Raw genomic sequence first — 27,678 nt, 5'->3', positions numbered from 1 at the left:
CAGCCATGTCTTCTAGGCTTTTGTCTCCCTCCAAGTCAATAGCACAGAGTGGGGCACACCATGAGGACTTGTTTGCTCCGCCCTTGGTCAGAAGTAAGGTGGAGGTTTGGGGTTGGTTCTGAGAGAACCCAGGACCAATGAAGTATACAACTGCTAATTTTAAGGTGATCAGATTCAGAGAATATGGGTTATAAAACAGTATTTTCCATATTAAATTGATTCAATAAGTGATGGAAGAGTAGAGTTACTTTGAGGGAATGGGTATTGCCTGAAAGGGGGCATAAAGGAGACTTCTGGGTTTCTGGGAATGTTCTATATATTGATCTGATTGGTGGTTACATGATTTATACTTATTAAGAACCTATTGAGTCATACTTGTGTACATTGATATTTATGCACATTATTCTATATATATGTTATTCCTCAATGAAAATAATATCAAAAGACTATCATTTTAACAGAATGGCATAAACATCATAATTACATTAACTAAATAGGTCTGAAAACAGCAAGAAAGTCTTGCACAAGAAAGTTCTTTTTTTCACAAAAGAGTTCTTGAATATTTAACTTTTCTAAATATTTAAATACCTATGATCTCTTCAGACCACCATGACTTCTCTGTGACACAGGCATACAGTAGAAATAAACAGCTCACATTTTTTGAGCATGTAGTAGAAGCTAAGTGCTTAGTATCTGTGACCTTATTACATCCTCACAGGTATATGAAGCCCACAATATTATTTATTCCTGTTTTACAGATGAAGAAACTCAGTTTTAAAAAGGTTAAATAACTTGTCCAAGGGCAGAAGTTGGGAAGCAGTAAATTCAGAACTTGCACTCAGGACTATCCAGCAAGAAAGCTGGTGCTCTTTTTTTTTTTTTTAAACTGGTGCTCTTAACCTCTACTTGTGCTGAGGAATAGTACAAGTTCCCTACTTGTAGTGAGGAAAATATGCTTATTTGAGGGATGTAACATTAAAGGCCGGATATATGGACTAACACTCCCGAGGTAATGCAGAGTTAGAAAGGAAAGAGAAACACACAATTTTAAGCTCTAATTCACCAGAATTGGTATGAGTAATTTTTGCATCTATATTATCTAATATACATCAACATACAATCAACTGAGGTAGCTTTTTGGTTGACTCATTTTACAGTTGAGGGAACTGAAAATCAGAACTAAAGCAAATGGTCCAAAATACAAAGGACTGGTAGGTATTGGAATTGCAATTTAAACTAAAATTCCAGCTCTTTCCAAAAAGCCCAGCTCTGTTTTGAGAGGGGCAGATAGGAGCAGAATCCAGATATCTGTGATAAGGAGCTCAAAATCCTTTCTGTAAGGTCACTTTACGTCTGCATCATGAGAGATGGTTCTGGAGTTATTTCAAAACAGTGGATGTTCATCTGTGAGGGTCATTAAGACTTTGCCCTCCCAAAAGTATGAGTGATGGACGTGAAGATACTAAGGCTCATTCCTTACCCAGGCAGTCACAGGGAATGTATATAGTCAGCCTAAATTCACAGGTATACCTGGATATGGAACAGGGCATCAATGTTTAAGCCCCTCACTTGTAGAGCTCCATAAAGATTACATTGCTGGAAAAGACAAGAAGTCACCTGCACTAAGATATGAAATAAAGGAAAACATTTACAAAATGTCTTCTAGGGACAAAATCCTAACACTTCTAGACACAGGCCAAGAACTAGCCTAGTAGGTGCAAAATAACCATAATTTATTTTCCCACTGTTTGGGTATTTAGCCCTCACAGTGATTTATAAAAACTGGAGCTCTAATGCAAAATCTTGGTAGGTTCACATACATATCTGGATTTCTACCCTCTTGAGGAAGACGGAAAGGTTGGCAGCAGTGGTTCTCACATTCTTTACACTTGCCTCCTGGCCAGAAGAGACACCTGGGCTGTCTGGGCCATTGCACACCTGGCAAGCCTTGGAGTTTGCAACGCTGTCCCACCCGAAAAGGAAGTTTCTAGCTTGTTTCAAATCTTCAAAAAATTCCTGTTGAGAAAAGTTTGAAGGAATGCTCTTTGGCACTACCTCCCCTGCTGTTCCCAACCACAGCTGTCTCGTTATTTACTTGGACCAGAAAAATAGACTCTCAGAGAATGCAAACCAAAGGAATTCATCAGCAGTGAGGGGGTCTCAGTTTAAAAGTGAGGAAAATGATATAAAAGAGACAACTGGGTGGTAGAATGAGAAGTAGCCCTTTAGAAACTGCACATAATCTATGCCAGGGTTTCTTACCCTTGGCACTAGTGATATTTGGAGCTGGCTAATGCTTGTTCTGAAGAACTGTACTGTGCATGGCAGGATACTTAGCAATATCCCTGGCCTCAGTTTACAGCACATCAGAGTACCCACCCACTCTCTGCTATGACAACCAATCATGTCTCTGAACATCACCAAATGCCCCTCAGGGGCAAAATCACTCTAGTTGAGAGCCAGTGTTCTAGGCATAACTCTACCTAGAGAGCAGCCATGTACTCAAAGCATGGGACATCTAAACTACAAATTACTCACACTTCTCCACTTGTCACAATGTTCAATTTATTTCTAATCTCAGTTTGTTTTAAACAGAACAATATAAAATATTTACAAATTATTGAGCCTTTATATGCCAGGTTGAATTTTGGGCACAGTAACAATTTCCTTCAATTTATAAAGAACTGTAAACATGTCTGTGTACATCCTTCTGCCAGACTCCTACAGTTGGGGAAATAAAGCAAGTTCCTTGAGTAAATAACCTTCTATTTCTTTGTATGAAGCATTTTTTCTCCTTTAGGGGTCAGATCAGGTGTGGAACAGTATCTGATGGTGACCAGTTAATGAATGGATGTATGAATGGAGTTTCTTTAGCCCGCAGGGGACACGGTAGGTTTTTACCTTTTAAAAAAATTTTAGAGTAGTAAACATGGCTATGTGGTAGGAAACTGGAGTCTCCAGCCTACAGCCACTTGAGTGGGCATGAACACTGATCCTCCAGACCAAGTCAAGCCTTCAGAAGACTACAGTTCCAGCTGAGCTTGATAGCAACTCCATGAACCAGAATGTGAACCAGAACAACAATGCTAAGACATTCCCAGATATTCTCAGCCTAAGATAGTCTTCAAAGCTGTGTGGCATAAGAAATGTTTGTTATTTTTATAGAAAAGGAAAAAGAAAAGATGCCTAGCTAAATGCATATGGCATACTGGATGGAATCCTGGAACAGATGATATTAGTGGGGACACTGGTAAAATCTAAACAAGTCTTTAGTTTGGTTGATAGTAATGTATAAATATTGCTTTCTTAGTTGTGATAAATGTACCTAGGTTATATATGCTATTGTTAGGGGAAGCTGGGTGAATTGCATAAGGGAACTCCATATTATCTTTATAACTGCCTTTTGACCCAGCAATTCCACTGCTAGGACTATATCCTAAGAATCCTAAAACATCAATTTCAAAGAACCTATGCACCACAATGTTCATAGCACCACAATTTACAATAGTCAAGAGCTGGAAGCAACCTAGGTGCCTGTCAGTAAATGAATGGATCAAAAAATTATGGTACATATACACAATGGAATTCTATGCAGCAGAAAGAAAGAAGGAGCTACTACCCTTTGCAACAACATGGATGGAACTGGAAAGCATTATGCTGAGTGAAATAGGCTAGGTGTTGAAAGACAAATACCATATAATCTCACCTTTAATAGGAGGCTAAACAACAAAACAAACAAGCAAGCAGAAAAAAAAACAAAGACACTGAAATAAAGAACAAGGGGACAGTGACCAGAGGGGAGAGGGAAGGGAATTTAAGGGGAAAAAAGGGGAGGGATTTGGAGGAACAAGTATGAAGGACACAGGGACAAGAACTAAGGGGGGTGGAAATGGGAGGGAGGTGGGGAGCACGGGGTGGGGTGGGCTAGGATGGGAGAAAAAGACAGAAAACTGTACTTGAAAAATAACTAAATAAAAAAAAACTTTTTTGTAAATCTAAGTCATTCCCAAATAAAAATTATTTTTAAAAAAGTCTTTTCTCCCAGACACTGGATTTATTCAAACAAAGGTTGAAAACACCTGTGAAGCATGTGAGAAAGAGGAAGGTTTTAGTTATCACTGATGCACTTCTGAAACCTGCAGACTGGAGAGCTCAACTTTACGGCAAGAAGCTGACTCACAATGCAGAGTTTCTCATCTGGCTGAAACTATTGAAATAATCTTCCTGGTCACATTTCCCTGACCTGAAAGAAAACAAGTGTCTAGGTCAATATAAGACATCCACTATATCTACCATTCTGCTGTAGCATGTTTTCTGGAAAGGGAGTGGACACATGAGAGACTTGAGCAGGTTTGTTTTTAGGGCCCTGGTGATGTTTTCACACAGGGCTGATTAACTTGTTTCAAGATACCTCCTATTTCATAGGTTCTCTGAGTCCCTTTTCTGCTTGTTATCAGACTTGGTACTTGTCATTTGCATTCAAGAACACTGATTAGTACAGAAATCTGTTTATTATTCAAGTTCTCATGCCTATCTTGATAAAGCAAAACATACTCTTTAAAATATATTTATGAATGTGCATTAGGTGAACTATATAATCTGTGGCTGTCTTATAAAAGTGTTTACTAAAAATATATTTTATCCTTAACTAAAACTAAAATTCATCCTTTAATTTCATCTACTTCCCCTTTTAAGGACTCTAAAGCCACAGATGTCCCAAAATTAAGGCAACAAAAAAAAAACACCTTAAACCAGATATTTTATTTTCAGTTTAGAAAATTAACTGAAGTTTTCAAAGGGGTTTGTCAAAGAAGTAATAATATTATTAATGGTCCTGGGCACTTGAGAGCTATTCATTGTGCCCATACTCCACCTCTAGGGTTTTCCAATGACTAATCTCCTAATGTATCAATACGTTTATTTGGCCCACTATGTCAACAATGGAAAACAGATAGAGACTGATGAGAGTTGGGCAACCAAATCCCAAGTCAAAATCCTATCTCAGGAAAAGTCAGGCTAGACATTTAGAGCCAGTTACTGCCATCACCATCCTCAGTGGAAAGAATTCAAAATTCTTGCCCCTGCTAGTTTGAGTTGTCTGCTCCATATTCAGGAAAGGGAAGAGAAAGAAGTCATGAAAGAAAGAGGGAAGTAATTACCCGGAAAAAGGTCACCTCTGCTTCTTGGCAGGAAACATGGCAGCAAGCCCTGAATAGCAGAACCAATGGGACTAGTACAATACTCTGATGTAAGAGTTGAACTGGGCTTAACCCCAGAGATTTAGGAAAGGAGCCAAAGCAGGGATCTATTCTCTATTCTAAAGAATAGAGATGCGATGTTGCACCACAAAACATGATCAATTTCCTTGGCTTGGTAATATTATTTACACTATAATAGTTACCTGTTTACATGGCATCTTCCCCTAGAAAATGGGCTCACCCTCCATATATTGATCCACCCATTGTTCCATCTCTCCCTCCATCTAACATTGATGAAGTACATGTTGTAGGTAAGACAGAACTAGTTCTATGAACCCAGATGAATGGACACTACCTCTGCCTTTGAGAAACTCAGTTTTGTGCTAAAGACAGAGATACATGAAAACCTCATTAAATAAAAATGAAAAATGCTTCAGTAGAGACATTTACTAGGTGGTAGGTGAAAAGTGAGAAGGCTGTCCCCAACTCTGCTTATGAAGAATAATGTTTGAGTTCAGTCTTAATGAAGTGTTACCCTTCTTGGGACCTTTTAATTTTTTTTAGTAGTCCCAGTAGTAACTTGTTTATTTAACAGATTTGTACATACATTTTGCCCATTAATTCTTATTTAAAATATTTTTATTGTTGTTTAATTACAGTTGTCCCCATTTTCCCTCATTACTCTCCCCTGCCCTACCCACCCCAACCTCCCACATTCAACTCTCCCCACCTGTTGTCTTTGGGTCCTTCATACATGTTCCTTAACTTGTCCATTCCCCTTCTTTCCCCCATTATCCCCCTCCTCCATCCCCTCTGGTTACTGTCAGCTTGTTCTTTATTTCCCTGCTGGGAATATACCCTAAGAATCTTAAAGCACCAATTCAAAAGAACCTATGCACCCCAATGTTCATAGTGGTGCTATTTACAATATCCAAGTGCTGGAAACAGCCTAAGTGCCCATCAGTAAATGAATGGATCCAAAAACTATGGTACATTTGCTCCTACCTTTCACGACAGCATGGATGGAACTAGAGAGTGTTATGCTAAGTGGAGTAAGCCAGGGGGTGAAAGACAAATACCATATGATCTCACCTTTAAGTGGAACCTAATCAACAAAACAAACAAGCAAGCAAAATAGAACCAGAGACATGGTAACAAATGATCTTTGAATTTTCTTAGGGGTTTTCCCCCAATAAATTGCATGGTAACTACTTAGTCTAGGAAATCCTCTCTTATTCTAAGCCTCTGAATATTTTATTCCCAGTATCCAACCCTTCAATAAACAAGCATTCTATTGGAAAATATGAAAAAGTTGAGAAAATGGAAAATTTGGGAGTGGATTGATAGTTTTTTTAGTGGGAACTAGGGCTCAAGATTATGACAAATAAGAATCCTGGAAAAAAACAACCTACATGAAAAAAGTGGAAAATAATGCATTCAATCCCAAACTGGCCCTATCATTCAGTTGACTTCGTATGTGTATATATATATATATATATATATATATATATATATATATATATAATTTTAAAGAAATCTTACATGCTATAGACTGTTGGCTATTTAATCAAATCCATAGGTCAAAATTTTCACTTATATATCATCTTATCTTTTTTTAGAAATATATTTTATTGATTATGCCATTACGGTCATCTCATTTCCCCCCTTTCATTCCCCTCCACCCTGCACACCCCCTCTCTCCACATTCCCCCCCTTTAGTTCATGTCCCTGTGTCATAAGTTCTTTAGATTCTATATTTCCCATACTATTCTTGCCCTCCCCCTATCTATTTTCTATCTACTGTCTATGCTATTTATTTTCTGTACCTTCTCCTCCCTTCTCTTACTCCCACTCCCCTGTTGCTAACCCTCCATGAGATCTTCATTTCTATGGTTCCACTCCTGATCTAGCTTTCTGCTTAGTTGCCTTTTGTTTTAGGTGTGGTTGTTCATAACTGTGAGTTTCCTGTCCTTTCACTGTTCATATTTTTTATATTCTTTTTCTTAGATAAGTCCCTTTAACATTTTATATAATAAGGGCTTGGTGATGATGAACTCCTTGAATTTGATCTTATCAGAGAAGCGCTTTATCTGTCCTTCCATTCTAAATGAAAGCTTTGCTGGATAGAGCAATCTTGGATGTAGGTCCTTGCCTTTCATGACTTGGAATGCTTCTTTCCAGCCCCCTCTTGTCTGTAAGGTCTCTTTTGAGAAATCAGCTGACAGTCTGCTGGGAACTCCTTTGTAGGTGACAGTCCCCTTATCTCTTGCTGCTTCTAGAATTCTCTCCTTCATTTTAATCTTGGATAATGTAATTAGGATGTGCCTTGGTGTGTTCCTCCTTGGGTCTACCTTCTTTGGGACTCTCTGAGCTTCCCGGACTTCCTGGAAGTCTATTTCCTTTGCCAGATTGGGGAAGTTCTCCTTTATTATTTGTTCAACTAAGTTTTCCACTTGTTGCTCTTCCTCTTCCCCTTCTGGTACCCCTATAATTTGGATATTGGAACACTTAAAGATGTCCTGGAGGTTCCTAAGCCTCTCCTCACTTTTTTGAATTCTTGTTTCTTCATTCTTTTCTATTTGGTTGTTTCTTTCTTCCTTCTGGTCCACTCCATTGATTTGAGTCCTAGTTTTTCTTTCCATCATTATTGGTTCCCTGTGCATTTCCCTTCATTTCACTTAGTGTAGCCTTCATTTTTTTTCATCTAATTTGTGACCAAATTCGACCAATTCTGTGAGCATCCTGATCACCAGTGTTTTGAACTGTGCATCTGATAGGCTGGATATCTCTTGGTTGCTTAAAAGTATTGGCTCTGGGGCTTTGATCTGTTCTTCCATTTGAGCCATAATTTTTTGGTCTGTTCGCACCTGTTACTTATGAGGGGTGGAACCTTAGGTGTTCACTGGGGCGAGGCAACCCAGTCAACCCACATTGCTGGGTTGTGATGCTGTATGTGGGGGTGGGGTCAGAGAGGGAACAATGGCACTTGCTCTGATGTCTCTTGGATTTCAGTCCCCTCTGTCACTTCCCACAAGCAAACTGGGCCCTTCTGGTGCTGACTCCCTGGTGGGTGGGCTTGTGTATGTTCTAGGACCCTGTGGGTCTCTCCAACAAACTCTCCTGTGAGTCTAGGTGTCTCTCCCAGCACCTCAACCCCCACAGGCATTTTCAATGGGTGCTTTTAGGCTTTATTTCCTGTTGCTGGGGCCCTGGGTTGTGTGGTATGTCTCACTGCCCATTTTTTGCCTGGTTTATGTGCACACGAATGTGTATCCACAGTCACCCAGCCACCTTGTGCGCCTCACCGGGTTTGCTCATTTCCTCCCCCACTCAGGTCTGGCAACCCCCACTTTTTCCTGCTGTGACCCCTCTCTGCTGGCTGTAGACTCCTCCCCTCTTACCAGTCTGGATGAATGATTCATTGTTTTTGGACTTTGGTACAGTTCAATTTTTACAGTGTTTTGTTTCAAAATCTCTGTTGTCCTTAAATTTGGTTGTGTGAGGAGGCACAGTATTTCCACCTACACCTCTATCTTGGCCAGAAGTCCCTATATCACCTTATCTTTAGCTGTTCTTTTATTAACCTTGATTGAAATAAATGGCAGTTAGAAATATGGTTATTAAATCATTTCTCTTGGTGTAAATCCCAATGAATTAAGTACAGTTTTTTTTTTAATCCTGCTAACACCTTGTAGGTTAGTTTTTTTTCAAAATGTGTTTCCAAAGTGTCTATGTTTCTCAGGGTAGAAAATCTTTGCGGTATTCTTAAGCAATACAGACATCTCTCAGAGTTGAGGCTCCCTAGAGTACTTGTGAAATGTACTAATCCCCACAGTTTACATGTTGAAGTGGTGGTGAAATTATCAAAGTTGTGGTCAGAAAATAAGAACATTCTGTGAGTCTCTTACTGTTGTAAAGGGAGTCAAATCTTGGAGGTCACCATGTTTCCAGAAGCTTTTTCTGTTTTGTATAAATTATTTTGGCAAGGTAATTAGTTCTGAAATGTTTCTTCAAGAGAGAAATGTAGATTCTTGAATTTTAAAAAGGTATTTTTCTATTACAGAAAATCATTGAGATATTTCATTTGTTGAGCATGTCTCATTATTTTACCAAAATGTGAGGTAGGGAAGCTGATCACATAGCTTGAATGCCATGGGCTTAAAAGCTCAGCTATGTTTTTTCCATAACCACAGCTTGCTGTAATAACTGCTTATGATCAAATTATGCCCTAGAAGGATATTTCACTTGCTGTCATTTTTTCCACATTCAAGTGCTATGAGTTAAAAACAAACAAAAAACTATAACTATAAGCTCCTATTCTGGTGGGACAAAGCTGCTGTTATCTTTTCCTAAGCAAGCAGCTAGTCTGTCTTTCCAGGCTCCTGAATTTGCATCTCTTATTGCACATTCCTTAAATTGAAAATGGTATTTTTGACTTAGACCAGGTAGGCATTGTATTTGCAGAGACAAAAGTTTCCAACTATCAGAGCAAGTAAAATGGGTTTTGGCTACTCATTTTCTTAAGCTATATTTCTTTCCTGGAGTATAAAGGAAAGAGAGTAGATAGGAGAACAAAAAGACAGAAATACTTATCCAAAAGAAATACCTGGATTGTAAACTCAAGGAAATTCAATCCAAAATTGTGGGAATTTCATCATTAGTCATTTTAAAGCCAAAGCTCATAGTTCAAGTTAAAAAGGTAGAATCGAACAAGGGTGTATACACATGGTGTGATTTTTGGCCTAGGTAAGCAACTAATGCTATTTACTTTGACACATATTATTTATACTGAACAAGTAAGAAGGGAATCAAATATATCTAAATCATAGCCTTTAAGCCTTGGTGGTTCTAGGTGTTGTAGGTAGAAGGAGGGGAAACCTGTGAATTGAGCAAAGCAGGGGTGGGTCTATGGCTATTGTTAAGGGGAGACATAATGACAAATTATCTTGGTTTGAGGGGCAAAGTGACATGGTGATGGTGATGATGATATTATTAATGATAATTGCGATGGATAACTTCTATTAAGATTATATAAGATGTCAGGGGATGTTTAGCTCATCATGGTCATTACCTAATTTAAGCTTCACATCAACCCTATGAGACCATCAATCAAAGTTGGAAACTGGGCATGGAGTAAAGCAGTAGGGAAAGCATTGAAACTATCTCAAAATCATTATTAGGGATATTGGGGAAAATGATAGAAAGGTGATTGATGCTCTTTAGAGAGATAGGGAAGAGTGAAGGAAGGAGCTTAACTTTAAAGGAGAACATGTATGAATACATACACAAATTCATGCACTTTCTTAATGACTTGCTGAGGTTCAGTTGTTTATTGGGCTGTTTCAGATTCAAAGACAAATGAAATATAGCTTCACCTGATGGGAAATCACAGTCCTCTGAGAAGATCACAGAAAAGGTAACTGTGGATGCACAAGAAAATATAACTAGCTCTGCAGGTCACACAATAGAAACACTTGTTGAGGGCCTCTAAGTTCAGTGGTCTAACATTTTTTGATTACCCTATTTGGTACTTATACTGGAGTCAAGGATTTTACTTCAGATTTTAACCTCATTTTTATTTATACAAAAAAGCTTTAATAAACAGATCTAGCACATCACCTCTTCCACTGAACATTGCTAGCAAGAATAACATACGAATAAGATAGTTATATTTTCTCTCTAGGTTTGTTATACAAACACCCAATCTCAATTTCCTTGCCTACCAGGTTGCCCTTATTTTTAAAATCAACATTTAAATCACAAACCAAAGACAGCTGCAGTTAGCCTACCAAAAATATCATTTTCTTGATTTCACTGAGTTGTTTACTTGAGTTTAACATTGCCTAAGGGACAATGGTGAGGGACCACTTTATAAGGAAGCCATATAATTGAGCAATTTTGGGGCGTCAGAGTACTTTTATTAGGCCATTGCCCACATTTACTTAAACCATCAGCTATTCCTCCTTCCACAATACTGTTTTCAAAATACATAAACAAAGCCTTTCTCAACTGTGATATCAAAAATTAATTGAAGCAATTGAGTGAAAAAGAACACTAAACAAAATATAACAATGTTCAGGTCCTTTGCCCAGGGAGATAACAGGGGAAAGGAAAGGAAAGGGTCAGCAAAGAACATGTATTAAGGCCCCAAGGAGAAAACCAAAAGAGAGTAGCATGGAGGGTGGGAGGTGGTGGTCGGTGGTAAAGAGGAAAGTGGTGGTGGGAAAATGGAGAGAACTGTACTTGAACAACAATAAAAATAAATAAATAAATATGCATTCCCCTCCTGTGAAATCAATGGGCTTTAAATACTTATTTTACAATATAATGAGATTAAGCCACATTGTCTACACTAACCTGCTTTACTGATTGTGACAGAAATCAGTCACTTTCTTTCATTTCACTTTAGTTCAGAGGTCACCAAATTTTTCCTATAAAGGAGATACTAAACATTTGAGACTTTGTGAAACATATGGGCTGTCACAACTCCTAAACTCTGCCACTGTCACATGAAAGCAGGCATAGACAATGTGAAAATAAATGAGCATGGCTGTATTTCAATAATACTTTATTTACAAAAACAGATGGCGAGCTGGATTTCACCAGCAGGCCAGTTTGCTGACCCTTGCCTTAGACCATTTGTATGTAAATGCTACTAAAATAATGTTGAGTTCAACATACTATCTGATATATAAATAGTACTCTGTTTATGTGTTTTGAATAAATGAGAAGTTCATGTGGGCCATTAGGTGTTGCTTAATTTCTTTTTTTATTGATTTTATTGATTATGCCATTACACATAAGTCCCTTTAACATTTCATATAATAAGGGCTTGGTGATGATGAACTCCTTGAACTTGACCTTATCTGAGAAGCACTTTATCTGTCCTTCCATTCTAAATGAAAGCTTTGCTGGATAGAGCAATTTTGGATGTAGGTCCTTGCCTTTCATGACTTGGAATGCTTCTTTCCAGCCCCCTCTTGTCTGTAAGGTCTCTTTTGAGAAATCAGCTGACAGTCTGCTGGGAACTCCTTTGTAGGTGACAGTCCCCTTATCTCTTGCTGCTTCTAGAATTCTCTCCTTCATTTTAATCTTGGCTAATGTAATTAGGATGTGCCTTGGTGTGTTCCTCCTTGGGTCTACCTTCTTTGGGACTCTCTGAGCTTCCCCGGACTTCCTGGAAGTCTATTTCCTTTGCCAGATTGGGGAAGTTCTCCTTTATTATTTGTTCAACTAAGTTTTCCACTTGTTGCTCTTCCTCTTCCCCTTCTAGTACCCCTATAATTTGGATATTGGAACACTTAAAGATGTCCTGGAGGTTCCTAAGCCTCTCCTCACTTTTTTGAATTCTTGTTTCTTCATTCTTTTCTATTTGGTTGTTTCTTTCTTCCTTCTGGTCCACTCCATTGATTTGAGTCCTAGTTTTTCTTTCCATCATTATTGGTTCCCTGTGCATTTCCCTTCATTTCACTTAGTGTAGCCTTCATTTTTTTCATCTAATTTGTGACCAAATTCGACCAATTCTGTGAGCATCCTGATCACCAGTGTTTTGAACTGTGCATCTGATAGGCTGGATATCTCTTGGTTGCTTAAAAGTATTGGCTCTGGGGCTTTGATCTGTTCTTCCATTTGAGCCATAATTTTTTGGTCTGTTCGCACCTGTTACTTATGAGGGGTGGAACCTTAGGTGTTCACTGGGGCGAGGCAACCCAGTCAACCCACATTGCTGGGTTGTGATGCTGTATGTGGGGGGTGGGGTCAGAGAGGGAACAATGGCACTTGCTCTGATGTCTCTTGGATTTCAGTCCCCTCTGTCACTTCCCACAAGCAAACTGGGCCCTTCTGGTGCTGACTCCCTGGTGGGTGGGCTTGTGTATGTTCTAGGACCCTGTGGGTCTCTCCAACAAACTCTCCTGTGAGTCTAGGTGTCTCTCCCAGCACCTCAACCCCCACAGGCATTTTCAATGGGTGCTTTTAGGCTTTATTTCCTGTTGCTGGGGCCCTGGGTTGTGTGGTCTGTCTCACTGCCCATTTTTTGCCTGGTTTATGTGCACACGAATGTGTGTCCACATTCACCCAACCACCTTGTGCGCCTCACTGGGTTTGCTCATTTTTTCCCCATGCCTGGGTCTGGCAACCCCCACTTTTTCCTGCTGTGACCCCTCTCTGTCAGCTGCTAACTCCTCCCCTTTCACCAGTCTGGATGAATGGTTCCTTGTCAGACTTCCAAACAGTTCAATTTTCTGTCTGTTCTGGCTTGTTTTTGTTTCTAAATCTTTGTTTTCCTTAAATTTGGTTGTGCGAGGAGGCACAGTATTTTCCCCTATGCCTCCATCTTGGCCAGAAGTCCAGGTGTTGCTTAATATCTGAACCATGCTCTCCTCATTTGTTTCTTGCTTTCACTGTTAAGGATCAGGCCAGTTACAGAGTAGAAAGTCTGATCCAAGAGCATATGCCAAGGGCAGGCTTTGACCATGTCGAGACATTCCATACCTCCATGGGGCAATCTCAGACGCATAGGAAACACTATTGATAGATATAACCCCTCCCATCAAAAGGCCTCCTGATTTATAGAACTAAACATTTATCTAGGTTCTCTATACCATCTTCTTCTTCTTCTTTTTTTTTTTTACCTTCGATTGCTTTTTTTTATTGTTCAGATACACTTGTTTCCATCTTCCCCACACCACTACCCCCACCCCAGCCATTCCCACCTCTCTCCCTGGATCCTACCCCCACTTTGGCTTTGTCCATGTGTCCTTTATACATGTTCCTTGTCAATCCTTCCCTGTTTCCCCCCATTTTCCCCTTCCACCTCCCCTTTGGTTACTGTAAGATTGTTCTTTTTTAAAATTTTTAATTGTTGTTCAAGTGCAGTTTTCTATGTAAGTTTGCTCTTATTTTTAATGTTTCTGGTTCTATTTTGCCTGATTGTTTTGTTGATTAGATTACACTTATAGGTGAGATCATATGGTATATCTATAGCATGTTCTAAAGTCCCTTTTCAAAATATGTTAAGTGTAGCATGGGTAATAAATCAAGCTCATCAGTCATCTTATAAGGTTTATGGAAAAGTTATTTAGTTTTAGTTTGTGTGTCTCATGGTTGAATATATAGAGAGAGGAGGGGGCATCCACAATATGTGAGAATCCTAGGTCCCTGAATAACTGCTTAGAGCAGGGTCCACTCTCCTGAAACCCATGGCCAACCTGTACTGGATGGGGCCTGACCACAAAAGAAAATTTTATAATGTTAAAGCACAAAGTGGTTACCCTACCTCAACTAATACAAATATGTACCTGTGACATACACTTTTAGTAGTAGAATTGTTAGGCCATTTAAGAGTTACATGTTGTGACGATCGCGGTTCGATTCCCAGTCAGGGCACATGCCTGGGTTGCAGGCCGGTTCCATGCAGGCCAGTTCCCAGCAGGGGACGCACGAAAGGCAACCATACATTGATGTTTCTCTCCCTCTCTCTTTCCCTTCCCCTCTAAAGATAAATAAATAAAGTCTTAAAAAAAATAAAAGTTACATGTTGTCAAATTGCCTTGCAAATTGCTACCACAGTTAGACTTCTACTAACAGTATAGAGTTAGACACTCTAACAGTAGAGTGTCTGTTTTCCCATAAAGGATCTAATGTTTGAAGCCATTCTAATATAAAGAAGATCCCCTTGGAGTTTAGCTTTATCTTTAATGAATATGAAAGTAAGCATCTTTTCAAATATTTATAAACCATTTGTATTTCTTTTTCTGTGAGCTGTCTGTAACTTGTCTATATTTTAATTATTTTTCTCAGATTAATTTGTAACAAAGCTTTCTATAGTAGAGAACTTAGCCTTTTGTTACATGTGCTGTAAATCCCTATTTATTTATTTGCTGGCAACACAGATGCTTTTTTTTCTAATGTAGTGAAATGCATCACTCTCTATATTTTCTGGGTAGTGACTTCCCCAATGTAAAAAAATATAAATATCTAGCTATGTTTTGGTTTGGTCAATTTATAGTTTCATTTTTTCATCTTCAATTCTTTCTTTCATATCAATTTATGTAGACATAAGGAGTAAGGTAAAAATCTAGTCTTTTCTCCTCAGTGGTTGTCTCATTGTAGCAAATATAATAATAATCCATCATTTCCCCCATGACAAGATGCAATATTTATCATGGCATAGTTCGCATATTTATTTTAGTTCATTTCTGAACTCTGTTATCTCCATTGATCTGCCTATTGTGAAGTACTTCAATACTTTTTTAATTGCTTTAGTTTTATGATATTTTATTTTATTTTATTTTTTATATTTTATTTATTTATCTTTGGAGGGGAGGGGAAGGAGAGAGGGAGAGACACATCAATGTATGGTTGCCTTTCGTGCGTCCCCTGCTGGGAACTGGCCTGCAGGGAACTGGTCTGCAACCCAGGCATGTGCCCTGACTGGGAATCGAACCTCGATTGTCTGGTTCGGACGCCCACACTCAATCCACTGAGCTACATTAGCCAGGGCTTAGTTTTATGATATTTTAATAAATGGATAGAGGATATAATTTTCATTAGACCTTTTCATATTTTCCCTTTCTACTCTCACATAATTATTTGCCCAGATGATATTTAGATCAATTTATTTATATTACAGAAACAAATTCTGTTGGTATGTTTTTTGGTATCACATTCAGTTTATCAATTATTAATGACAAAATGGACATCTTCATTTTATAGATTCTTCTTATTAAAAAAATTAAATCTTTCATATTTATTCCTAACTTCTGTTTTCTATCCAATTTAGATTTCATAGTCTGGTATTACAATCATTCAATTGGATACTGTATTAGTTTCCTATCATTACTACAACAAATGACAACAAATTTAGTGACTTAAATAACTCAAATTTATTATCTGACATTTCTGCAGGTCGGAAGTCTGAAATGAGTCTCACTGGGCTAAAATCAATGTGTAATCAAAGTTGCAGTCCCTTCTAGAAACTCCAGAGAGAATCCATTCCCTTGCCTTTTCCAGCTGCTAGAGATTATTTTCATTCCTTGGATTGAGGTTCCTTCATCCATCTTCAAAGCTAGCAGCATAGCATCTAGTCATATCTCTGACTACAGCTGGGAAAGTTTCTCTTCCTTTAAGTACCCATGTGATTAGTTTTGGCCCTCCCAGATAATCCAGGATAGTCTCACTGTTTTAGGGACTTTAATTAATCACATCTGCAAAGTTCATTTTGGCATGTGAGGTAACATATTCACAGGTTCCAGGGACAAGGGCACTGTCATATTTGGGAGGCCATTATTATGGTTACCAGAGATATACTCTCCACTGACATGTTCCTCTCTAGTACCATTTAACTCAACTAGAAAACCCTAACTCTAGTGAGAGGAGATTTGGATTAACCAGACCTGGAGAATTTAAAGTGTAAATTAATATATTTTGCTTTATTAGTGTTCAGCTGCCAGGATGGTTATTTTGCAATTTAAATTCCTGGATACTAATATCAAATAAAACTTCTAGAATGCCCTGAAATCCTGCAACATTGCTGGCCTATCAGTTCCCCTTTCTTGTACTCATCTTTTTCCTCAAACCTCCAGTACCTCCAGTCCATTCTCAATCCTAGCATATGGGGTTGCTTACTATTTCATTGAGTAGAGAGACAGTCTGGAGTGAAATTACACATGCTCTTCCACCATCTTCTAATTTACTTGCATCTGGACCCATATAACTGATGTGCATCTATTACTGTAGTTCAGAGGAAGTCAAAGTCTCTATTTGTGCTCTGGACCTCACCCCTGTAGTCCACTGTAGAAATCACCTCAGTAATTTCCTAATGTTCCCCCCAATCTCCTATTCTTTCTCCTCTATGGTGAATCTAAGAAGCTGATGAATATGTTATAATTATTCATCTAAGCCCTGCAGGCACCAGTCTCATAGAAGGAGAGGGTTCTCCAAACAGTTACCCATGAATAAATTCCTCTGATCATTCCAAAGTGACAAAGAGCAGAAATGTGAGCCTGAGTATGCTTCTGTTTCTATTATGCCCATTGTCTTATTAGGCCTCGTATCATTTCTTTAGGTTCTAGGCCCACTATAGTTATTTTCCTCAGTGAATAATTCACACAGTGAGTGTGACCCTGCGTAGAACCTCCATTTGGGGATCTGCATGGGACCGAGAGGTCACCTCAGACCAAAGCGGCCATCATAGCACTCAACACTGGCTATACATTTGAAGGATCTTGGTAAATATTTGTTGTCTATAATCATCTGCTCAAAATAATAGCTGTGGAACTCTTGGGTGATGTCTGTTTGTTTCCATCCTGCCACACAATCCATTTTCTCTTCCATAAGTAAAAAAATATTTATAAAACATTAGTTCCAATTTTGATAGAATATATCAAAATAATTCTTATAGCATGAACATCTTTGAATATTTTAATAAAATAAATCATTTCCTGAATGTGAAGTGCATAGTCTTAGAAATAAGCAATGAAGACAGAACTCCCAGCAGACAGCTTTTATAAAACTGTCTATTTGGTAAAGGTTATTTATATAATGAAATCTTTAAAAGCAGGAACAAAGAGAAACATCAAATTAACTGGATTTAAAAACAAAGCTACAAATATTTGTTTTGTGATATCTTGCCTGATGTGCATGCAATCAAGGTTGCACATAATTCTTTAGAGTCATCATTCCCTCCACTATAAATTGGGTCTGCCAACAACTTTTTCCTCCCTCCCTCCCTTCCTCCCTCCCTTCCTCCCTCCTCTCCTTCTTGCCTTCCTTCCTTCCTTCCTTCCTTCCTTCCTTTGGAACTCAAAGAACATTTGCGCTTGTGAAAGGGAGCTAGGACTCTTGGGCCCCACCTGGACCATGCTGTGAGTTAATGGAGAGGGGAAGGCAGCCCTTTGCTCTCAGCTACCTCTTCCTTCTCCTGAACTCTCAAGACCCTCTAGCAGAGTCCCAGATTCCAGCTTAAAGGATAGAAGTGGCCTGAGTCACCATCCAATGAAAATTCTATGGTCAGTGTTTTTGTGCTATTCTTTTGGGTCAATAAAACAGCTTCTTTTTCCCATGGGATAAATAGAAAGAAAACTGTATTCGAAAAATAATCAAATAAAAAATAAAAATATAAATCAATTAAAAAAAACAGCTTCTTACTGCAGAGGCAAACTGCTCAAGCTCACACTTGGTGGGGAGTGAGGGGGCAAGTATTCAAGTCGTGGTCTTAAGACTCCCAAGCCAGTGCCCTTTCCATGAGCCACAGATGAGCCAAGAAAATCACACCACCAGCATGGTTGTTGACAGACTGTGACTTCATGTCCTTCTGTATCACAAGGCTGCTCAACCACTGCACTTGGGACCTAACAATGCTTGTTGTAGGGGACTGTCCTGTATACTGTAGGGTATTTAACAGCATCCTGGCTTCTACCCAGTAGAAGTCAGTTGCATCCTTCCTCAAGCTGCAATAACTAAAAGTGTTGCCCAACATTGCTAGATTTCACATGGAGGTGGAGGAAAAAAACCATCCCTGGTTGAGAACCACATAGCTATGTGTGTGTGTGTGTGTGTGTGTGTGTGTGTGTGTGTGTGTGAGATGTGATTATTTTACAAATAAATATTCATGATTCATTTCCTCACCCCCTAGTAAAAGAAAACAAAGTAGAATTTCTGCAGATACAGAAATCCTCCAAAGCAATCTTCTGGCTTTTGGATGCTTGTTATGCCTTTCCTGCTTTCCTTTAAATTTCAGGCACACTCGCCAATGTTGCTTGTTGTGATAGGTTTACTCTATTTGTATAACATCATAGCTTTTTATTTTATCTCTGATTACCTTTCTGCTATGCACTAATACAAAATGTAAAGTACCCTCATAGAAGATAGTAGCCATTCGAAAGCAGAATTTTTACTGATTAAGGGATTTTATTTTATTTTTTAATTAATTTATTTAATTGTTCAAGTACAGTTTTCTGTCTTTTACTCCCATCCCAACCCTCCCCCCCCTCGTGCTCCCCACCTCCCTCCCATTTCCACCCCCCTTAGTTGTTGTCTATGTGTCCTTTATACTTGTTCCTGTGAATCCTTCCCCTTTTCCTCTGAAATTCCCTCCCCTCTCCTCTCTGGTCCCTGTCAGCCTGTTCTCTATTTCATGATCTTTGGTTATATTTTGCTTGCTTGTTTGTTTTGTTGTTTAGGTTCCTGTTAAAGGTGAGATCATATAGTATTTGTCTTTCATCGCCTGGCTTATTTCACTCAGCATAAAAAAAATACATGCTTTTCATCTTTACCAGAATCAGGATCTGTATTTGTAAAAACATTGGACAACCAGGCCTGACTTGTTTCCAGGGTCATAGTGGTGAACCCAACACAGACATGCCAGGTGAAGGACTAGATAAAAATGAGTTAACATTGGTATGATTCCTGATTCATGGTTTGCATAAGGTCAAATGACAAGTTTAATCGATTGTTAAAATATTTTTTCAACTGGTTATTTTGAAATCATGTTGAGATAGACAGGGTTTTTCTTCTAACCCTTTAAGTTAACCTTTCTGAAACTTCTAATTTGTTGTTGTGAAGACATGTACAGTGTTGAAATACAGTCAGCTTTCCTTTTTAATGCCCCAAGTTGCCCTTCCCTTTAAGTCAACATATTAGTTGACATGTAAATTACCCCTTTTGAACATGTTTTTCAAAATGGACACTAACAGCACCCAAGGATTAAGAAGCTATAGTTTCCTTCCAGTGTCACATTGGGTGTGAGATGACTTTGTAGCTTATGGCTCTGAAGAGCAGACATTTGATTTGTAGTGCTCCCTGATGGAATGACAGACAAGGCCTTACCTTTGGGAATAGTGATCTGACAGCTCAGGTCACAGTCCTGCTGCAACTGATAAAAAGCCACTTCCTGCAACCGGGCTCGCTCCAGCTCTGAGAGACTCTGGATGGGGACTGACCTTAGACGCACACTGCGGCCCGACATGCTGTTCCAGGTGAAATCACCCTGCAGACCAAGGAGAAAAACAGCAAGAGTTACACAGTTCATGAATATCTCACAAATCTCATTCCCTCTCTTAGTCAGTAATAAAGTTAAGCAAACTTCACCTTTTTGTTCCAAAATTGGCTCTCAATCCCTAATATCAAATCTACTCCTAGTTAACCATAGATTTTCTCAGTCAGTTGCAAAGATCAGTTTCGAGAGCCTCCTGGGTCATCTGATCCCATATAATGATGCATCCTAGGCCAAAGAAAACTATGTGGAAAGGTGCTTTGAGGGTCCTACATCCTGTCTTTTATGGAAACTTTTTGGTTTTGTGCTCAGTAACAGGGAAAAATGTTGCTAATTGGCCAGGATGAATAGCAAGGTGATATAGCAAGGTGAATGTGTACTGATAGGCTACAATGTACCAGTGACTGCACCAAGGGATTTTTAGTTATACCCTCCAACAACCTTATGAAGGGGTTACCACTTTTGAACCTCTCTAATATAATATTTAGTAATATAATAACATAATAATATAATCTAGTATACTTATAGTATATAATATATATTTATGATACATTATAAAATATGTATATAGATGCTCCTCAACTAACAATGGGATTACATCTCAATAAACCCATTGTAAGCTGAAAATATCATAAGCTAAAAGTGCATTTAATACACCTAACATATTGAAAATCATAGCTTTGCCTAGCTTACTTTAAACAAGCTCAGAATACAATATCAAAAAAATGCTAGCAACAAAGTACACTGTACAGTACTGTTGTTTACCCTTCTGATCCCATGGCTGACTGGCAGCTGTGGCCACCACTGCCCATCATCATGAGAGGGTATTGCACTGCATATCACTAGCCCAGGAAAAGATCAAGATAGAAAATTCGAAGTATGGTTTGTACTTTAACACCATCATAATGTCAAAAAAATCTTAAGGTGAACCATAGTAAATCAGGTACTGTCTCTCCTTATGATACAGTATATTATTATAGTAATATATAGTAAATATAATATAATATAATATAATATAATATAATATAATATAATATAATATAATATAATATAAATTGAGGCTTGGAGAGGTTAAGTAATTTCCCCTATATCATAAAATTTACAAGATTTGGAACCAACCAAGATTCAAGCTAAAAACGTTAATGCCTTTGAATCCTATGCAAAACTGTAAACTGTGAGTTTATATTTACAGCACTCTAATGAGATATTTTGATTGTAATAAGTATTGAGGTATGATCAATAAGAACTGCATATATTTTTAGAGACATGAGACATTTGCTGATCAAACAATCCACATCAAAGAATCAAAGCAGTTCTGGCCAAGACGGCAGCATAGAAGCAACAGTTTGGGTGTTCCCATAGAATAACAACAAAAACAAAAACCCAGAATGAAATAAAAACCAATTCTGTAATTAAAAAAAGATTCAAAGCAAAGATTCCCACAATTGTGACTGCATTTATGTGTATGCACACACACCTTTGATGTCCACTGGGAGTGAATGGCTCTACTCTTGATGTAGACAGTGAGAAAGTAATGGCCTACAAAACAATACTTTACAATCCTCTGAGACCCAATGTCTTTTTATTGAAGGCAACTTCCTATGAATTACAGATAGCAACTAGGGCACAAGAGCATTGAAAAATTACCTATTATTTCATCAAAAATCAAGAAAAGTTCCAAAAGAAAGAAACAGTGCTAGCCACCACAGGCACTGTCAAGGATTTGTGGTGAATGTGTGGGAACACTTAAGGAATCCCATAAGACTTCCCATCCTCATCACTCACCTTTAGAAAGGGAGACAAGAGGACTTCTGCCAAGATGGAGGCATAGGTGGATATGCAGTGCCTTCTCACACAACCAAGTTTAGAGACAACTAAATATTAGCAACAGAAAACACAGCCAGAACACAGAAAATTGAACTTTTCCGAAGTCTGTTAACAACAAATTCTTCAGCCTGACCGGTAAGGGGCGAAACCAGCAGCTGGTGGAGCAGGGTTGCACAGGAAAACTCGGTCAGAGGGACTCAGGCGCACGGAATCCAGGTGCAGGGTTGGACCCAGCGAGCGACCAAGCAAGTGAACTGCGGGGGAAACAGCGAGGGAGCAGGGCTGCGGGTTGACTGTGGTCGCGCATTTGTGCACGGATAGACAAGCGAGGGAGTGGGCGACTGGACCGGAACCCAGCGGGTCCCCACAGCAGGTGGCAGGGAGGGCGCCTCCATTTCCCTGCCCTGACCCCACCTCCACATACAGCGTCATAACCCCGCCACTCTGAGTGGCCTGGCCCTGGTGATCCACCTAAGGCGCTCCTCCTCACCCAGCAGCGCGGAATAGCACAGGGGTCGCCATTTCCCCGCTCTGACCACGCCTCCACATACACGTCACAACCCAGCGACCTGGGAGTCCAAGACGCAGCTCCTCACACTTAAAGGGCCAGAACAGACCAAAAATGGCTCAAGAAGATCTCAAAGCCCCAGAGCCTATAAATCTAAGTGATGAAGAAATAGCAAAACTCTCAGACACACAGTTTAAAACACTGGTGATCAGGATCCTCACAGAACTGGTTGATTATACCGACAAATTAGACAAATATATGAAGGCGAAACTAGTTGAAATGAATGGAATTGCACAGGACACCAATAGCAATGAAAAGGAAACTGGGACTCAAATCAATGGAGTGGACCAGAAGAAAGCAAATAATGGCCAAACAGAAAAGAGTCAAGAAGCAAGAATTCAAAGAAATGAGGAGAGTCTTAGGAACATCCAGGACATCTTTAAACGCTCCAACATCCGAATTATAGGGGTACCAGAAGGGGGAAAGGCACAGCCACCAGTGGAAAACTTATTTGAACAAATAATAAAGGAGAATTTCCCCAATCTGGCAAAGGAAATAGACTTCCAGGAAATCCAGGAAGCTCAGAGAGTCCCAAACAAGTTAGACCCAAGAAGGAACACACCAAAGCACATCATCATTACATTAGCCAAAATTAAAATGAAGGAGAGAATCCTAGAAGCAGCAAGAGCTAAGGGGACAGTCACCTACAAAGGAGTGCCCATCAGACTGTCAGCAGATTTCTCAAAAGAGACCTTACAGGCAAGAAGGGGCTGGAAAGAGGTATTCCAAATCATGAAATCCAAAGACCTACAACCAAGATTGCTCTATCCAGCAAAACTTTCATTTAGAATGGAAGGACAGATAAAGTGCTTCTCAGATAAGATCAAATTCAAGGAGTTCATCATCACCAAGCCCTTATTATATGAAATGTTAAAGGGACTTATCTAAGAAAAAGAAGTTAAAGAAACATGAACAGTGAAAGGACAACAAACTCACAGTTATTAACAACCACACCTAAAACAAAAGCAAACTAAGAGGACAGCTAGATCAGGAGTGGAAACATAGAAATGAAGATCTCAAGGAGGGTTAGCAAGAGGGGAGTGGGAGGAGGAGAAGGGGGGAGAAGGTACAGAAAATAAGTAGCATAGACAGTAGATAGAAAATAGATGGGGGGGCAAGAACAGCATGGGAAATATAGAATCTAAAGGACTTGAGACACATGGTCATAAACTAAAGGGGGGTAATGGTGGGGATGGGGGGTAGGGTGGAGGGGAATGAAGGGGGGAATAGAACAACTGTGACAGCATAATCAATAAAAAAATTTAAAAAATAATGAAACAAACAAGCAAGCAAAATAAAAACAAATACACTGAAACAAAAAAATAAACTCTATCACAATAAATTTATAAAAAAGAAACAAACAAAAAAAAACTGTACTTACAAAAAAAGGTGGAAAGCTGAATTTGGCCAGTGGGCTGAAGTTTGCCAGCCTCTGAATCATAGCTTACAACAGAAATAAACCAAGCTCTAGAAGACACATTTTATTTTTATTTACTACATCCTCCTGGTTAATTAATTCCAACAAAATTGAATAGACACCTAATACAGGCTAAGAACAGTACTAGACTTGGGACTATCAAAATGACAGCAGAGCCCTTTCCTTAAGGAGTTAAACTTCGGTAGAAAGAATATATGCAGTTTATGACACACAGAGATTGTGATAGTAGAAGTTAGTGCCAAATGCAGTGGGGAAAAAGCTTTCTGGGGGATCAAGAAAGGTTTTATAGATAAGGCAGTATTTAAATGGAGACTTGAAAGTTGAATAATATGGGTAAGGTTTTGCCTGGTGGAAATGCAGGGCTTTGGCCAGTGGAAATGCAACAGTGGAAAAAACAGTGGTTTCCAAGGCAAATGATTTCAAGAGAACAGATTTCAAGAGGCTGGGAAGAGGAAAAGAGCAGGAGGCAAAGCCATGTAGAATCCAGGGCCAGATCCTGGAGGGCTTTCTCTGCAGACATTGCAAAGTAGATTGGATATTACTCAGCAGGTGACAGCTAGCCATCAAGGAAGTCATCTCCAGTAAGAGAGAAACATGCTCAGATTTACATATAGGAAAGAAGATTGGAAACAAATTTCTATAGGAATTGAGGGAGGGGCCAAGCCGAAGATGTAGATATCAGAAAAGATGCTGGGCTAGGTAAGATGATGATTTAAATCTGAACAGACAGGGAGATGCTCAGACCACACAGATGCTTGGGGAGAAATTGGATGCAGGGGTTGAGTGGGAAAGAAATAATCTAGGATGACTCTTAAGTTTCTGTCGTGAGCAACTGGGAGGATGGAACACTAATTACCAAGATAAGAAAAAGCAGAAGGGAATTAGGTTTTCTGGGGAAAGAAGAAAAATGTTCAAGTTTTGACATTCTTAAAATGATGATAATTTTTTAAATTTTTTTAATTTTAATTTTTGATTTTAGAGAGAGGGGAAGGGGCGAGAATGAGAGGGAAAGAAACATTGTTGTGAGACAGAAATAGATTGGTTGCCTTCCATATGTGCCCCTACCAGGGACCAAACCTGCAACTCAGGCATGTGCCCTGACTGGGAATGGAACCAGTGACCTTTTGATTTGTGGAATGAGCACCATGACAATAATCTTATTTTTAAAATATAAATAAATAAATATATAAATAACTATTTTTAAAAGATAAATAAATAAGTAAAATACATTCCCAAATTTGGCAAAACAAAACCTGGGCAGTTTAAATCTTTGAGCCTTCATTTTCTTCTCCCAACTACAACAGTTCCAAATGCAATCGAGTAATACGTAGTTTTTGAAACAGTTTACAAATGACTACATACTTGGCATAATAAGGTGAAGTGCGATGCTGTAAATTTCTCTTAGTCCATTATATATCACAGCCTGTGATTCTTAAGTTCTTAGATTTTTAAACTTTAGTAAATTTGGAGTTATAAGCAAAAGAATGTAGGAAATTATTTTTTCCTAAGTCTAGTTCATGTAGCAGGTGATGGCTCAATAAAAGGCTACAGCCCAATCCCAGAAAGAGGAACAAGTGTAGTACTTTCCTGAAAGCAGGGCAGCTGCATTAGTCAGGCCTTGAAAGAATCATTTAAAAAAGGAGGTAATATTGTCTCCACAGACAATTGGTTCTTAAACCCCTCCTTAGCCCATGGATAAAAAAAAAAAAATTTAACTAGGTTATCAAATAATAAACAAAGAAAGACCTAACAGCGGTCTCCAAAGATACCTATTATCAAATGGGCAGCATATTTAATACAGTTTTGATTATGGGTAATAGACCAAGTTATCTCCTAATCCATTATATTTCACAAACTTGAATAAGTAAAACCTAAAGAATTCATATAAAGCTAGAAGAGTTTACTAGGTGCCCATCAATAAATGAATGGATCAAAAAATTGTGGTACATATACACAATGGAATTCTATGCAGCAGAGAGAAAGAAGGAGCTACTACCCTTTGCAACAACATGGATGGAACTGGAAAGCATTATGCTGAGTGAATAGGCCAGGTGTTGAAAGACAAATACCATATGATCTCACCTTTAACAGGAAGCTAAATAACAAAACAAACAAGCAAGCAGAATAAAAACAAAGACACTGAAATAGAGAACAGGGGGACAGTGACCAGAGGGGAGAGCGGAGGGAATTTAAGGAGAAAAAAAGGGGAGGGATTTGGAGGAACAAGTATGAAGGACACAGGGACAAGAACTAAGGGGGGGGAATGGGAGGGAGCTGGGGAGCACCGGGCAGGGTGGGCTGGGATGGGAGAAATAGACAGGAAACTGTACTTGAAAAATAACTAAATAAAAAATTTTAAAAAAGAGTTTAAATGGGCTCCTCCAGTTCATCACCCTCTCAACTATCAGTGCTCTGCCATTTCATTGTCTTTTGCTACCTGCCATTTAACAGTGATGAATATATAAAATACTTTGCATTTTCTTCTATGTCCCAGTTCTCTCATTGTCCCCAATCTATATTTCCACCACTCTGAATTTTAATAGGATTTTTTCAAATTAAGTACATGCAATTTCAACAGGTTTTTGAAAAATAAATACGTTCGGTCTATTATTAAGAAAATTATAGAATTAACACAAGCAACAAGTAGGCTGAAACCATATTCACTCAGAGTATCTCGGGATAAATTTAGGAGGTATCAGTGACTACCACAAATGGCATAAAACAATGCTTTACATTTTTGTTTTTATCTTTAATGTAATATAGACATTTGTAGAATCAAGAAACCTAATTTCAGAGCCAACTACAGTGTCTAGTAAATGTCACAACACAATGGCTAGGAGTAACTGAAAATATTATGTCTTCAAAGTTATATTGTTTTTAAAACATGTGATAATTTAGTGTTGATTCATGGTGAGTTACTTGGTCTAATGCATTCACCTTTCTAATTTCAATCTACATCATCCTTTAAAATATATTTGTTTAAAGAGGCCTCCTCAAAACATTCAACCACCATCTATCCAAATTATCACAGGGTTTGTATCAGGGTGCTCACAATTAAGAATTTAGAAGCGTGTTTCTCTCTCTGCCTTATTACCTTTCTATTTGGGTTACTACAACTGATGATGGAGCCCCCAGATATGGCTACCATGAGACTACACAGATGGGTGTTGGGAGACTTGTTGAGCAAATCCATGAAGTTTCACATCTTCTCAGTTGCCTCTTCCAAGAGTTTCCAGAGGCCAGATTGCTTATGTGCTTAAAATATATTTGCCTTTGTATTATGAAAATTGTCAAATATATGCAAAGAGACTAGATTAATAATCTCCCAGAGGTTCTGATTCAGTTTTTAGGCATGCAATTAATGATTCATATTCTTAGTGTCCTGATTCATTGTCCCATGCAGCCAGAATTGAGAACCACTGAGCTCAAGGGTTGAAGAGATTTAGGTTTGAGTTTGTACCCCATCATTCAGTGTGATTGTAGTAAGTCTTCTGTTCCTAAAAAGTTCAAGAAGTTCTCTACCACCAACAAAAGATACAAATCCACCACAAGAAATAAGGTTATTTCTATGATAGTCATAATGGTGAAGATGCTACTTACTGAAACAAAATGTTAGCTTTAAGACACCCAGGAGTAAGCATGTCCTGCTTTC

At 38.7% G+C, this 27,678-nt stretch overlaps 1 protein-coding gene across 4 annotated transcripts in view; it reads right to left on the bottom strand.

Moving 5' to 3' along the window:
* Window positions 1–27,678, bottom strand: part of ARHGAP6 (Rho GTPase activating protein 6) — a 484,972-nt gene that overhangs the window by 68,912 nt on the left and 388,382 nt on the right. For all 4 annotated transcript variants that reach the window (XM_037157509.2, XM_037157510.2, XM_053655807.1 and 1 more), the window contains exon 2: window positions 20,028–20,187. In XM_037157509.2, the coding sequence (XP_037013404.2) occupies window positions 20,028–20,187 (160 nt within the window). The remainder of the gene's footprint in view (window positions 1–20,027; window positions 20,188–27,678) is intronic.

Source organism: Artibeus jamaicensis, unplaced genomic scaffold (assembly GCF_021234435.1).
Source record: "Artibeus jamaicensis isolate MK-2021 breed Jamaican fruit bat unplaced genomic scaffold, CSHL_Jam_final scaffold_1283, whole genome shotgun sequence".
Lineage (NCBI taxonomy): Eukaryota > Metazoa > Chordata > Mammalia > Chiroptera > Phyllostomidae > Artibeus > Artibeus jamaicensis.
The sequence above is the reverse complement of the archived record's forward strand: the minus strand, read 5'-3'. Positions and strand labels throughout refer to the sequence as shown.